This window comes from Trichoplusia ni, chromosome 15 (assembly GCF_003590095.1).
Source record: "Trichoplusia ni isolate ovarian cell line Hi5 chromosome 15, tn1, whole genome shotgun sequence".
NCBI classification, from domain to species: domain Eukaryota; kingdom Metazoa; phylum Arthropoda; class Insecta; order Lepidoptera; family Noctuidae; genus Trichoplusia; species Trichoplusia ni.
The window spans coordinates 1,590,416-1,607,320 of NC_039492.1; the positions used below are offsets into that span (position 1 = coordinate 1,590,416).

Sequence of the window (16,905 nt, forward strand, 5' to 3'; positions counted from 1 at the left end):
AAATAAATAAAATCATTTTCGAACACATCGTTTTCTCATTTCCCAAACGTGATAAGTCAATTTCCATTTTAAACATTCTATCCTTTGGAACTGAATGCAGCGAGCTTTTCAAACAGAATTTATATTCGTGGTTTCATTAAAGCTAGACATAGTCCCCGCGCCACCTGACCGGCCACGCGGCATTCACACAGATAGCTTACCCGATGATATCTAAAAAAATGCAAAACCATCCATTTCTCCCGAGCATCCTCTAATTAATTAAATTCCCCGTCAAAAAATAGAATTCATTAATAAAAAAGTTCCGCGCGCATTATACTCGGAGTGGCGGGAATTCCCGGTGTTATATTAGAATTACCCGGGATTATGCGGGATTCCACTTAATTACGGGATCCACCAAAATTACACAAGCTCCTTAGTTTTTTAACAGTCTCTACACGAGGGATGAATTATTAGATAGCTTTGCTAGTGATTAAAATTTATGAAGTGAGGTTTATGTATTCTCAAATATCAAATTAATTCAAGAGCCAAGCGGATCCTGAGATTAAAATAGCCAACAAATTTAATAATTACTAATTTGGATCATTTTTAGCGTCAGGTAATAACGTCACATCGCTCCAAAGTGAGTCTCTTAAATATGACATGTGTAACAGTCATTCCTACTATCTGGGAACTGCGCGCAAAAGGATTCAAGGGATGAACACAGTACATATTTGTGAAGTCCACAGAAGTTCAAAGGAACGTGTGTTTTCTAAAACACGTTCAAGGAAAAGACGATGTTATGGTGGCAAACATGACTGTAAATACCAATGACGTATTGCAAAGTAAAGGAAAGAAAGCTACGCATACCATTAGAACGCCTTATTAAATAATGCTATCGCTAAATCATTTTATCGTATAGTATGATCACATTAACTTCGGATAACGTATGAAGTAAATAATAATATAACATTTGTTATTGACTCCGTAATCAATGACAAAATAAACTAGTGTCCCTGCCATACGAGCGATGCCTCTGAATTAATTCCGGCGATAAGGAATGTGCGAGTGTGTCGCGACCGCGCTCGCAAATACTACAAAAATGATCCCCCAGTTTATTATATAAGTATTGTGACGTATCTCAGGCGGAACATGTTTCACCAAGACTGACTCCATATTACATTATCTTTGCCTATTCTTGGCCTCCATCCACATTTTCTTTTCTGAATCCCAAACTTAAGGAGTCTTTTTTATGAAAAATTGCCTGTAAGGTGGGTCGCCTTTCAAATCCGGCTGAAAATAATCCCTTTCTAAATCGATATGAGCCCTAGAGAGTATCGGAACAAAATTCTCCTGATAATAACGGTGAAGTTTTATTTACCGGGATAGTGGAGGCCGGGCGGGGTAATATAGAGTGTGCTCAGTTTTCCGCTCGGCTAGCGCGCCGGTTGCAGCGGCCCCCGGCCCCGGCGACATCGCGCGCGACAATCGTCCCGGTGTTCACTTCACGCACCATTGCCTGTTATTTGGAGGCGCCGTTTGCTATTGTCACAGATGTCGCGTAATGGAGGGTGACCTGAATGCTAATGCTCCTACTTCTTATGGTGGTGGGCCAGAAAGTCATATTTGATGATGTGACGTGTCTTATGACACAGCATATCATTATGAACTGTTTGGTAGTATATTTTCCTTTCTTACCAAAAAATCTATGTGGCCTATAAACATGACAAAAAAATCAGTAGCTTCAGCTATAAGATTAATAACGAAAAAACCTCCAAAATAAAAAATATTTTTTATTTATTTAATCTATCCATAGATAAGTTGTTCAGAAATAAAAAAAACAATTCCCTAGGAACCAGATTTGTTCAGAACAAAGAAACGTTAACGGCGTGCTATACAAATTTAATTCGTCGTGATAGTACGTAGAGACACAAAGGCTCTATATATCGAGTTATCAAGATCTCGCGCCATTAGAAAGTGTTCAACAAAGCAAGGGACGGCACCGTCCGCACATTAGGCGCTGCTGGCGACACCTGCTGTTCCACATTTTCCGTGTTTTTGTCGTGTTCGTCCTCCCTGCGGAGTGGGGGATAGAAGGAAGCGATTTATTTTAATAATAGGTTTATTGAATAGAATTGAAATGAAGTACGAAGTATTTTATTAGACCCTAATATAGTATCTCTGTTCACCATTGGAGCTAACTAACAAATACGGCACGGGTACACCAATAAGATAACTAAACCAACGCCATTTCTACCTATTTCTTGTAAGTTCCATCTGCTTACCTCACTATGGCACTCTTGCCAGGTCTGACCGCTACCCTCCTGTCGCTTAATCCATGTGATAATCGCCCTGTTCCAGTCCCGCTGGGTCGCCTCACAGACAGCCCACGCCTCCGACACGGCGCCTTCTCAAATATACATGTATATATACTTCTATATGCACTGGGACTTGATTACCTAAAGAAGTATATTATATACATTATACATAGTATTAGATAGTATGAAAGCATCTACAACTATGTTTCTAAATTTCCTTTAGACTTGATTTTCTGTTTACAAGTCACAAATGATCTGATCCCAATCGACATTTTCCTGAATGATTATTTTAGAGTACGTATGTTTTAATTTTAACCAATATATTCGACCTATGAAATGACTCTGCTTGTAATGATTTTGCGAAAACAGTCCTTCGTAAGATTGAATAGATGCATTCAAATTCTGATGACACCAATTCTCAGTCTGCAATATGTTACCTATAATAATGTGACAAGTTTCGATTCGTGTTTAAATTAAAAGTGTTTATAGAAGTATGCTTTACTTATATTTTTTCAGATTAATTATTATTCCTTTCCAATAAATTCATATTTGTGCGTGAGAATAAAATGAAGTTATCATTTATAAAACACGGACGCAATTCGTTTTTAAAGACAGTCACACAGTAGGTCAACCGTTAAATAGAATTCCCGAGGTACTCAAAGTTTTCGCCTTCAATAAATGAAATATGGTATTAAAATAGTTATTGCGACTTCTTTATGAGAATTCCTACGGGATATTCGTTTGACAGAAAATATTGTCGGAATATGATTGGACTATTCGCTTCAGTACTCCACATTTTTATGCATCTTCGCACACCTTTAACACTGAGAGTATATTATCCCGTAAGCGAGTGCCGCGATATTTCACTGTACTTATCTCAACAATCAAAATTTATATTTACTCAGAACCTCCTTACTCCGGTCGTACCACGCAAGCCGTATGCTCCCATCAATCGTCTATTTTTGGCAAAATGCCAGAATCAATTCAACCCACTTTTATCTTTATTCCGATGTATGTAAGGTATGAAATGCAGTGCAGTTATTCCACGGTGTTGGTGAAAATTTGCGGTGTTCGGAAACTCCCCGATTAGCTGGCAGCGCGATTGTACGCAGGCTTTATTATCATTGCACTTTATTTTTATATGTACAAAGGGGATTTCAAATTGAATCGTATACTATTTGGAAATCTCGAAAATGTTCTGTGAGCTTTTGCATTGATTCAAGTTAAATGTTTTTTATATTTGTAACAAAATCTTTTTTACTATGGCTATACTTCCAGTGTGTACCTATAGGTAAAGAGTTTGTTATTTAAAGAAAAAACCTTTTTTTATAAATCTCAATAGTTCTCGCAACACATTTTACATTTAGCTCAAATACAATTCCGATAAAATATTTTCTCAATAAATAACAGAAAAACAACAAATTATCCTGTAAACACATTAGCAGTCGTGTCACGACCGGCACGCTGAGATTTCGCGGACTCTCCATCAGTCTGGCAGTTTATAATATCATCAGTAACTCCCTCGGACCTGACACTCTGATATATCGGCACTCCTCGCCACGGGTCACGTCTAGCCACGATGTGCAACTCACACCAACATAACCGTGCAACCCTCAACAACCTTATGTTCCATATTATAAGGTCGATTTTTGAATAAATCGCGCCCGGTACAAAGTAGTGTACCATCGGATTCAAGCCGCGTACGAGCCCAAGGCGTCTAAACTTATTAACTGAACACGTAGCAAGCTGCAAAAATCGATCGCTGAATGCTATGGCAAAGTATTTCGGGCAAATTGAAATCCTAAGTAAATTGTAGCCACGTTCCAGGTTCGTCACGTAAGTCGCGACTGTACCTGCCGGAGCATTGTTTAGCAACTTCTAGTTAAGTTAGCGAGGTGCATAAAGCGGAAAGCTCCTTCCGGGAGTTTGCACAACTTTTGAAGCGTGTACATTTCTTTGGGGATTTTAGAAGTTCTTAAACATAACTTGACTAACTTCTTGAAACTATATTATTTTGGACGTTTCATTTTGAAGCTAATATTTATTGAAGCCATATCGATGCTCTCTGCCTCGTTTACAATATCTTCATCCCGCTCTTGTAAAATATTTTTTTCAGGGTTTCTGGATTACATGGTTTTAAATAACGTAGGTTTGCTAGTAAAGAAACCCTACTGATTTAATATTTTTAAAAGTACTTCTGTAAATTAATAATTGCTCCTGAATACTTATTATTCACAAACGTAAAAGAAATAAAGTTTTTTATTAAATGCGAACAGTAATGTTCTTACGCGATTTCACGGCTTTCAGTATATATACACGGTACTTACGTGTTGATTTTCTTAATTCCCCCTTTAATTTCATAAATGACTCGCTGAATAAACAGATTACTAACACCTGAACAACTCCAACAAGTCTGGTGGAACACGTAGTCTACTTCATGTTCGTGTAACTTGACAAGACTAGCGCTTGAACATGAACTCGGTTCAGGAGATCGCAATCCTGAATTTACAAACGGATAAGCATCCGAACTTTAAAATTCCGTCACCCACTTCACGATCCTTTCAACTCAAACACAATATAGTTTCTGTATCTGAGGAATAACAGCGATAGACATAAATGGATTATGTTGGCAATACCCGAGGCAGTGAGATAAAAGCGAACTCTTTACATTATTGATACAGGCCGGCTATAAGTGGACCCATTTTTCATCCCGGACCTCTCGGAAGATGCCATAAATATGTGATGGCTGCTGTTTGTCTTTATAATTTGTTAACTGTTTTGTTTGAAGAATGTGGGTCGTCCTGCTGGTGGGATGTGACAGAGTGCTGCAAAATAAACTCGACATTCTATTACTCTTTCATTTAAAAGGTTTTCTTCGCGTGATCTTGTAACATTAACCGAGCTATATTTTACCTATAAATCATAACATTTTGTCATGTTCCAACTATAAAATACCGAACTTAACCCAAACTTTATCAATTTTCCTTTTGGCGCAATAGTCAAATTTGAACACGTACAGAATTTAACAACCTTTGTTCGAGCGGATTTCGGGGCAATGTAAGTAAGGTTGAAAGCCGAGCCTGTCGTCCGAATCCTGATGTAGCCTCCGGTCGGCTCGGCGCCGGCGTCGACGGCGGCGTCGTTAGCATTTCATAACAAGTTTGCGGCACTCCGGCACTCGAGCACCCTCGCTGAGCCGACGCGACCCCAAATGGGAAAACTATTGGCGATCTTATTTTACAATATGTTCGCAGTAGGCGATAATATTTAGATCATCGTAGTTTACTAGTTCCGAAACTGTTTTTGTTGTGGATAGCTTGTATGTGTAGAATTAATGCTTCTTTCACTCTTTTCTTGGTTTGGTAGATACCTAAATAAATACGAATAGAACTGACGTGGTCGAGAAGATTTTCTTCGATATTTTTTACGCTTTCACGTTTCCGTCCAAATACACCTTTATAAGTGATGACATTTTACAAGTAGGAGTACATTTAAAGCCATCAAAACTTCAGGGTCTTTTCATGACTGTGACGGTCATCAATCGAATTAATTGTTTGAATCCGTCGAGCAGTTAGGACGCAATTGCGTAAAAAATCATCCATACCTCTAAATATCTAATCATTCGCATTTATGACATCAATATTATAGAAGAATAAACAATTCTATTCCGTAGCAGTTTAAGGGATTCTGGACCCAAGGGATATAGCACTTAGTCTGAACTTCGTTTGATAAATTCAAGGTCGTAATGTTTGCTGGCGATATGCCGTTCAATTTTATGATAATGGCGCAGTTTTAATAAAGCGGTTATGGCGCGGTGGTTACACGTAATGGACGGGAACGCGGTGGTCGTTAGTTCAGACTCTATGGGGATGTTTGTGATTTTGAGAATACAGTTTTATTTCCATCTGTTAGTATTGTTTTTGCTAAAAAAAAGTAGCATCTAAAAGCTGGGTTGTCTTTCTTCTTAACGAAATTCCAGATTTATAAGTAAAGATTGAATAACTTCATTGATTTTAGAAGCTGTAAATGACAAAAACAATTGACCTGATCATAAATACATTAAAGAAAAAATCTAGATGTCTGGCAGATTCCACAAATGCGTATTGGTACTCCTTAGATACATTAACATAAAAATACCTAGGAAACTTAGCCACGAAACATAAGGTTTCCATTATGGTCATTACCGGCATTGCAGGACAGATCCAAATGAACACACGTGCCGGCCATAACAACATTGCATACAGAACCTCATAACGGCATTCCAAAATTATTTCCAGATTCAGAGGTTTTCCGCACCCCCGAAACTAAGCAAAATATTTGCGTTTTCAAATGCGACTGAAACATAGTGGGATCATTTAGTTATTGAAATCACTTACTTATTTGATAACACTCCTGATTGCTTCTTTTCCTCTGACTATACTTTCCCATAGGTATGCAGTATGAGGATTTAAAATCCCTATAAAAAAATCATATCTGAAATAAGCTAACTGAGACCTTAATTCAATATCGTTTAACTCCGTTTTATTATTTGAAACTTGACTTCCTCTAGCATTGCTCCCTTTGGCGAATCAATAGTCCAACACACTCGTGCTGTATAAAGCAAACTTTACTTTGTCCACATCCTGAAGCTATACAAGCAGTTCCCGCGGCTCCTCTCGCCGTATCAGTGTGTTCCCAAGTCGTACATAATTCAGCCGGCGACAAACTCCGGCACAATAATAGCCGAGGGAGAGCGCACATGCCTCGCGCTGTGGAGTCGTATGCAGCCGCCCTAAATAGTTGGTCGCAAATAGCCTATTCGGTTGGACCTATAGTAAAGTTTAGTGTGATATGGTAGGTAGGTATATCTGCGGTGTTTATTGCTCAAAGGTGGCAAGTATTATCTTAACAACGAGTGTTTTATTTGTGGTCAATTGTTTGTATGACTAGTAATATTTTATTTTGCATCTGTAACTCAGTGTATTGACATGACAATACAGTCATATGAACGTCAAAGATATATTATTCGTCAGCGAGCGACAAGCGATTCGTTCGACGCTATCTTCATTCTCCTAGACCTTATTAGTTTCCTTATGTTTCACAAAATTTGTTGTGAAAACAATGACGAAATAAACATAATAATACTTGGTAATATTCAAACGGCTCTACCAACGAGAGCTGTGTCAATTTTCCTTATAGCTTGACTTTCCTGTTTATCTCTTTAAACTCAATATTATTACGACTGTCAGGAACACGGCTACCTTTATCAACCAACAAATAAAAACATAGTTAACATACACTTTACGAAATAATTCCGGTTGTAACACACTTTTCAAAATATAACTGTGATAAATCACAATGTTATTATAGATGTAACACGTAACCGAATTAACCCGGATAAAGTATCGCATATCGTAAATTTAATAAACTTTTTGTCAAATAACTTCGATATTAATGTTTAAATAAACTGTCACTGATATTTCTGCATTAGGATCGGCCAGAACACTGGATCGGATGGAACTACAACAATAACTATTGCATAATATATGTTGGTACCTAACAAATTAAAAGAATAATCTCTGTATTATATATATTTTAATTTTTTGAAATAAGTCCTTTACTTTTATTAGTGACTAGCTGTTGCCCGCGACGTCGTCCGCGTGGTTAGAAGATAAGTTATGATTTATGCCTGCCCTACATTTTTCACATTTTCCATTGTATCTTCGCTCGTATTAGTCGCAGCTTGATGGTATATAGCCTAAAACCTTCCTCGATGAATGGTCTATTCAACACAAAAAGATATTTTTAATTTGAACCAGTAGTTCCTGAGATTACAAACAAACTCTTTAGCTTTATATATTAGTATAGATATAGATATGCAGAACTTTTACCACATTTGGAATTGATTATTAAAAAATAAATAAGCACAGTTATTTTACTAAAATAAATCTTAAGGAATATTCAATCTTTACAATATTGTTTCATGAATAAAATAAATCACATTACTTTGAATATTTATGAGAACGTCAAAATGATTATTTGTAAGTTCCTGGTATTTCAATATTGTTTGGTCCTGAAGATAACTACTAAGATATTAAATTACAACAGTTACATTTACAAATTGATGTAATTTTGTTGTTATTAAAATACACCTATTTATAATAAAACCCATTAAAGGACACAATAAAAATGAAAGAGAGAGAGTTCATCTCTCAATTAATAGTTAAAAAAGATTTAATTTCTAGGCGCTTTAAATACTCTCACGAAGTCATGTTCCTCAAGTCACGAGTAATCAATTTAGAAAGTAAATTAAAATGATCGAGATCGGATTCGAACCCGTTCCCCAGCGATAACTTAAAACTTGGAGCCGTAATTAATAATGTATCCAGCGTTTACGCTCCGTCGCCGCGTCTCGCCGGGGCCCCGGGGCCCGGGGCTGGGGGCTCGGGGGCCCGGGGTCGGGACATCATAGTGATTGGATTAATTATCCAGTTTTAAAATTATTTTTATACTTACAAGCTACGACGTTTAAGAAATAATTTTATTAGTGACTGAAAAATCAGGTGATTAAGCTTTTTAAACAGCAAAACTGATAGAAAGCGATACAGAAACGTAAAAGTAGAGCCTTAGTCTCGTGATATTTATTTATATTAAACGATGGCCGAGTCGGTCAAATGTGTAGGAATGTTTTTTTGTCTTGAGCGATTCTACTGGCGTTAGCAATTGTATAAGTATCGCTATAGGTAGTCGGGCCAATTAAACAGACGCAAGTGTAACAGCTAGTACTTACAGCTTCAGAACCTTATAAAATTCAGTACAAATCCACTCGACTAGACAAGTTAGTCTATAAGCTAACACAAGACGTATCTCATAGGTAACGACATTAGCATGTTCCTAACGCACGGCGCACGGCGCGCGGCGCTCGGGGTTCAATACTCCGCCGTACATTAGCGGTAACCGCGCTAATACTATTTACTGACGGTGTATTGATTACCAACTAGTTATGTGATATGTTCGGAGATAAACGTACAGTGAACGATTTGTTGTTTGAAAAAAATATAGATATTTGCCGGAATAGTTGCCATAATCTAAAAAAATCAAAAGGTATTTTTATTCGACTCCCGCGCTATGTAATTTAGTATGTACATCAATTGCGGAGGATCTCACTAACATTGAAATGACATGCACGATGACACCCAGACTCAGACCCAGCATTTATGGATTACACAAATGTTCTAATCGGAGATCAAATCCGCCACACGTCCTGATCAGGGTTGGGCTACACCACTCGCCTCGCGGTCCTGTTAAAAATGATACATCGTTTATGTTTTTAACTCAACCATTTAAGTGGTAACTTTTAAATTAAGACTTCAATTATTCATGCTGTTAAGTCCTGTACAGTCAACGGAATTCATAATGATTGTATTATTTTATAAATAATCGGTTGAAATCAGCACCAAACCGCACAGCTATGTGCATTAATGTCAACGCATTTAGTGAGTTCCAAAAAGTCAGAGTTTAAATATTTAATACGATACGCATCCGTAAACAAATAACAAATTAACTATTCTGTTCGAACGCAGTCGTCTGTCACACGACATTATTTGATTCGCTATTATTGAGTGTGACAATTGAACAAAAATTATCGAAACCAATTGAGGGTTTTAATTGTGAGCCTAGCATGAGCATGTGGGTGGCGAATCGAACTACTGGCATTCTCACTCGTTAAAGGAGTTCTCACTTCTCTCTCAAGATAAAGGCGCTGCATCCGCAACTAAATGATTGATCCCAAATACATACGCGTGAGTAAACCATTAATAATTAAATAGTTGTGAATCCGCTTCATGAAGCTTTTAAATAATGTTAGAGAAAGTTGTATACTAACTACGAACGTAGAGACATGCTCGTACTAATTCCAAAATTTATTTTGCAAGCTATTTGCCAAACAATATAAGTCCCAGTACAATATAAGTCGGATATTTTTTAAATGTGTTCTTTATTACATTTGTACTCAAAAGCGGTAAGCCTACAAGTATTTTATTTATTAAAGTGAGCTTTAGCATAACTATCCTATTAGATATATTGCTAGTATTCGTTTAAACCGCTTACATAATACAAGGGAGAATGTTGAAGTTTCCACAAATTTGCCACTATTTCACTACTTGCAAATTGTGTGACGCCGAGAGTCTTTGTATCAGCTGATCGCTTCTCTGAGACTGTTCAACACGAGGTGATCCGAATGCGAGACACAAAGGAAACATGTTATCCTATTGTATACTGACGTAGAGAACCTGTGTAAGGGAAAGTGTGTCGTATTGTGACGAGAAAAAGTCCAGTTTTGTTTACTAAGGATTACTGTTTAAGAGTGTAGAAGAAGTTTGTTATTTGTGATATATATTTGCAATGCATCATAAAAATCATAATGACATTACAAAATTGTTAATTATAAATGGCAATATCGTCTCATAATATTTATCGAACCAATAAATTTACAATAACTATGTACTTACTCAATACTCTTACCAGGACACATGCCCAGCGACACATCATCAGCGCTACAAATCATCCACGACAGCCATAATCCTCTGTGAATTGTGCACACATTTAGACCAAATGACTTTGATGATCTCATTCCGGGAGGACAGCCGCTTGATTGATGATCCTCCTTCACTATTCAAGGCGCGATCATAAATTAAGTGCACTCTCATTTGGCGCACAATAAAACGCTCCCGGGTTCAATGGCAATTGTTCTGGAGGCGGCTTGAGGAGCCGGAGGCGGAGGCTGGAGGCGCGTCGAGGCTTTTTGTTTGCAAATTTAATAAACCTAGCCATTTGTTCGAGCTGTAGCGCGATTCAAAGTTTTAACGTTTTTCACGTGTTTTGTTTCGGTGAGTTTAGAGGGAATTATACAGCGTTTTGAATGCAAACATGGGTTTTTAATTAGGGGTTCGTATAGTTAGGTCTAGGTATATTAGTGGAGTAGTGTAGCTTTATAGACTAGTTAGTAAAGCGTCCTACTTCATAGGATGATGAAATGTATGAGTAACTTTATATCGTAAGTCTAATCACAGTCACAAAATTAGACTTAGAAATGCAAATGACATACTCATCACGCACTAACTATGGCAAAAAGAATGTTAGGTACGAAGGTGCTGCTTTGTATAATAAACTAGTTGTTGCCCGCGACTTCGTCCTCATGGGTAGAAGATATAACTTATGATTTATACCTGCCCTGTTTTAAAAAATAAAATAAAATATTAAAAAAACGATTAAAATTACATATCTTTTATAAAACGAGCGCACCTTAATACATGCCATTTCCAGTTGTTAGTACTCCATGTATGTTTCCGTTTTTCACTATAAAAGTATTTATACCCTACACTTTTGAATATTTCTTTTATATTTGTAATTTTTAAAACTGTTCCTGTACGTCATCAATAACGTTTGTAAGTTAGTTTTATTACTACTCATGTAAGTGAATTGTAATTCTTATGGGAAACAAAGATATCTCAAACCTTAAACCTCTAATATTGTATAATTTGTCATCAGATTTATATGCATGCATGTTCACTTAAACAGTGAAATCCAAAAATATTCTCTTAATTTTTAGGATTTACTTAAGGTGTGGTATCCGCCATTACTCATCCGTAAACTGCGTATCAAATCCTAAAAAAAATCAATTTTGGTCGTCAATCAAAACACGATTTAACATAAATCAAATTATCGAAACAAATGTAACGAAAGCTTTTTAAAATTCACGATAAGTAGAAAATAAATACACCGTGAATAAAACGAGACTCAAAAGAAAACGTGTTGAGGAAAAATTATTCAAAAGGTTCAAGGCTCTATAGATTAGGTAATTTAAAAAACGGAGGACTCGCAAACTTTATCTCTGGCGAGATACATATCTTTATTCTGAGCTTCTGAAAGTCCCGCGTCAGGCTGCCACTTGGCTAACTTTGACGCACAACTTGTATTTTCGTCGTCCGCAGATGATTGTTACTCTCCAACTCGTACTTCATTATTTTCCTTCGGATTTCTTTGCACTTTAATAACGAGTTCGCCATTTGCGTGATGCGAGTTTATTTTTCAATTGGACTTGAACTTTCCCCCGAGTCCGGCGAGTTATGTGCTTTATTGTTTTCAAGATTTGTTTCGTAACAATGAAAGGAGACCACAAAGGTCTCCTTTCATTGCAAATGGCGTCATGATTGGTCATTAAGGAGTAACGATTTTATTTACATACACTTGCGTAAAAACCAACAAAACATGTTGATCCTAAACCTTATAATCTCCATCGTAATAAAGTCTAGTTCACTTCGGCCCGCACAGCCAACATATTTCCTCAGCTTGAAATCCTAACATTAAAATTTCACAAGTTTCCCAACAAGCCTCGTAATTCTCGGCCGAATTTTATCGCAAAATGTTAGACGTTTTATCAAAATCTAAAGGATGTTTTATCCACGAAAACTTTGCGACCCGATAATAAAGCAGGGAAAAAGGTGGAGTGCCCTAAAAACACTGTACAATAAAGATCAACATAATTTTGTTGATGGCGGGGGTTCGAACCTGTTCGTGTCATTTTTTAAGTTGCTGCGAGGCATTAAAACTTTGCGGCTTCCCATGGTTTGTGCGCAGTCACCTCTGCGACGATGCCCTGATAACACTCCCCTTTGAAATTAATTAACTTTTGAATTATCGCGGCCATCTTCCGCGTGTAAAGGATTTTATTGTTTTAAATTGCTTTTCATAACATTTTAGCTTATCTTATATCTGTAATCTATTCTTTGTAATTAACTAGTAGCTCCAAAAAGTATTCAAAATAGTATCAATAAAGGCTGTATAAAATCTGAATAGCGGTAATCCAGTAAAATTTCTCGCTATTGCTTAATATGCCAAAGGAAACTCGAATAAATTTATAAAGAATATCTAAAGAAGGATAATTATTCATCAATGAAATTTGTTTTGAATTTTATCTGTATCCCACAATTTCTCTGTCCTCCAATATCCAAATTTCTAAGTAGTGTCCAGTAGATCCAGTAGATGTCAGAGTGAACTATCGCCTCTACTGGGAACTATTATCATTTGTCAGCGGCAGCTACTGAGCATTATGCTAATCTAAACAAGAAACCAGACACAATAGCAGTTAATGTAGAAACATTAACAAGGCTTGGTGCTATTGACTAAGAAGCTTTGACCTTATATTTGTGCCTACAAGTATTTATGTCACCATAAAATGTGAACGTATTTGCTCAGAGCAAGCAATTGGGTTTAAAAAGAAGAACAAGGTTTTCAGGAAAAAATGGTCTTTATTAAAACCTCTTTTCAAAGATGATGTCATCATCAGAGTTCACAGATATTCACGACAATCTAATATGTACATTGGTATATAATTAGAAACTATTAGTAGTTATATACAGAGTTACCCATACGGCTTAGCTTCCACAAATTGATTCCGAGATATATTATATATATTTCTATATACATACGTCATACATAAGTAACAAGTCTTTACAAAGAAATCTAAAAGTTCAGAGTTCACAACTCAACACCGCCTCCATTACACATCCACTATCACATAATATAGAAACAGTTCTTGATAACAGAGGACTAGACACTGAAGTAGACTATATAAATACAAGATAAACAATAACAGAGATAACACAAATACACGTTTCACTAACCGATTAAATTGGTCAGGAGGTAGATACAGGATAACGGAATACATAAACCTTATCGATAGCGTGGTACGCAGGGGTCGCAGGATCGCAAATCGATTGCGCGCTCTCGTCGAAATCAGATTGCAAGGAAACTGTTTATACCGGCAGTGTACCTCGGCATTAAAATGGGATCCTTTGAGTCGCGTACGTACAGCTGCAGCGGTGAGGCGTGGTAGGGGGGCGGCCGGCCACTGGAGCGCAGCACCCACTCAGCCGTCTCGCTCTCGCCCGGCTCGCTGGAGCAATCTTATTTCACAATAAACACTCGCTATCATAGACTTATGACTCGTTCACAGAAAGTCGATCACACTTTATTTATTTAATACATTTTGTGCGCAGCAAAGTTTGCTAGTCACTTTATATCGAAACATTTCACACTCTAAATAGGTTTGTCATTTTATCACATTTATTTCACACCGAGAGCAACTATCTGCCTCGTCTATTTGCTCATAAATATTTAAACTTTGCTGTAATCTTATCCACGCCACTGATTTATTTCTTTAATCAAAGTTTCATGTTTTTGTTCTTCGTTATCAATTCATAACGTCGTGTCTGCTACAGTAAAAGAGTTCTATCATCCTGTGACTTTATCAAGATTATCCCTGGTAACGGCTTCGGTAGTTTTTCACATAGCAACAGTTTAATTATTCGTGTTAATAACTCGGTGAAGGTCACTAGCTCAGAAGTTGTCTATACTGATATCTCTTGTATCTGGACGCGTTTTTTTGCGGGCGCGGCGCCGGCGGTGCTCGGCCTCTCTTTCAGCTCTGACTCGCTGCTGCGCTGTGGAAACCGAACGATATGTTAATTGACGCCTAACTACGACACTTCTACTCCGAACACATCTGAACAGTTTGATTTAGAACTCCAATTATTCTAGCAGTTTCCGTGTTCTACATACTCTAGAATTAGTAAGTTTCATGAATGTTTAATTTAGTCATCAAATTATCTCAGCATTACCATATTTACCAGGTACTCTAGTTTGCAATTATAATTTAACATAGCTGCTGAACAACAAGCCGTTAGCATCACGTAACCGACGTCCGTTATCCGGACATATTGTTGTTTTTGGTCTATCAGAGCAAATGTTTTCGTCTAAGTTTCTAGACCAACAATGAGCATTAACATTCTGAAATCGTAGGAAGGTCGGTAACAACTTGAGTTGCCTCAACTATTCCGATTTGCCGAGTAAAAACCAATTGGAGAAGAAACAAGTGAGGTTGCGTAATTAAATTAGATTGTACGCAATTGGGTTTCGATGTTCAAATGGGAACGTTTTCTATAAGTACGTACATATACAAGTACGGACTTCGGTACAAATAAAAGTAGAAAGTAGGACTTTTAGGAGATTGTGCTGATTAACCATATGCTGTCCATACTGACTCCAGTGCTACGGTAGGGAAGGGTTTCTTTATGTGATCTTAACGATGCTGTTACCTTGAGGGTGCTCTTCCGCGGCGAGGTGATGGAGGCGGGCTCGTTGCTGAGCGAGCCGCCGCCGCGGCTGCTGCTGCTACCTACGATACAAACTTGCTTGTTATTCTACGCATTTCGCTACTTTTATTATTTTATAACTACCTATATTTAACGTACGATAAATGAGTTAAAATAAAGTTCCATATGGTAACGTAAAATCATCTGAAAGGTTTTTAAACAAACAATACTGAACACAGCTCTACTGTAAAAATCCGAATAGCGCACGAGACAAAAGACAACATGAATAAACTATGAAAAGATATTTTTCTTTTCAAAATGCAGAATTTTAATATCAGGATTGCACAGAATGTTCGAATCTCCAGTGGCTTTTGAATCGGGAAGTGCATTCAAACGACACATGAATGTAGCCTCACATCGTGTGCTTCAAATAAATCGCTTCACTTGTCTATTATAAATGTTATAGCGTCGCCATCTCGACCGAGCACACATCTGCTAAGTAGGCTATATGTATAAGAATATGAAAAAAGTAAAGTATTGGTAAAATCATTCAAAAAATCTATGTATTTGAGTTAGGCGTGTACTCAGCGTAATCATTTGTTTTATTAAAACTATGTACTTAGATTGAATTACGACATTTAAATAGCCATGAATTAATAGCGTTATGTGAATGCGACAAAAACCATTTTGACATTTTCTAATGTAAATCTAGTGCTAGCTGAGCAGGACATTTCTTATCAGCAGCCTCCTGGCAACAGTTCAAATACCCAATGAGTTATCTCCGAAGCCCACCATGAATAACAAAGTCGTTCCCCTCACGCGAACATTACTCGTGATATTTATAAGGCGGCCCGCGGCTGGCAACTCTTGTGCTTTATAGTACGGTCCCGGCTCCAAGTGACCGTCCCTAATAATGGCTTTCAGATATGACATCTTTTTTCTACTGTTTGGGTATGGAAAATGTTGACTTTGCTCCCTTCGATGATTCAGGGTTTCAATATTACAAGTAAGTAAATAGGACGAGTATAAAGTATTACACATTTATTGGAAAAATCGTTTACAATGATCTCGGCAAGAGCCCGCTTCCTGCGGTTGACGTGTTTCATTGGGTTTGAAAGATAAGATGTTGACTCATCGTCATATCCTTTTTACGTTTCAAGAAAATTGTGGCTTCCCTGCCCGAAGTACGTTATGTTTTGAATCATGGACAAAAATGTATTTATTGGATTTTGAAAGACGTTCTTTCTGGGGATTTTCGCTGAAATTTAGCATTACGTATTTCTGTTACTATAAATATAGCACAGAAACTAATTCTTTAACTTACCTTCTCTTCTGGGACGGCGATGGGCTGTTCTTCTCCGACCTCTCTGGAGGTAGATTCCTGCGAAGACGAGTACGTTGAGCGCCAGGAGGAAGCAGCCGGCGCCCACCGTCACGCCCAGCGCCACCGTGTAACTACACGAACACAAATTGCCGTC

The 16,905-nt window shown here is 37.4% G+C and overlaps 1 protein-coding gene across 1 annotated transcript in view; it reads right to left on the bottom strand.

Annotated features, from left to right (window-relative positions):
* Nucleotides 1–13,568: 13,568 nt before the first annotated feature.
* Nucleotides 13,569–16,905, bottom strand: part of LOC113501151 (neuroligin-1-like) — an 82,807-nt gene continuing 79,470 nt past the window's right edge. Inside the window, exons 14-16 of the mRNA XM_026882190.1 lie at nt 16,752–16,882; nt 15,431–15,510; nt 13,569–14,776 (exon numbers count right to left, since the gene is read on the bottom strand). Coding sequence (XP_026737991.1) covers nt 14,684–14,776; nt 15,431–15,510; nt 16,752–16,882 — 304 coding nt within the window. The 3' untranslated portion in view covers nt 13,569–14,683. The remainder of the gene's footprint in view (nt 14,777–15,430; nt 15,511–16,751; nt 16,883–16,905) is intronic.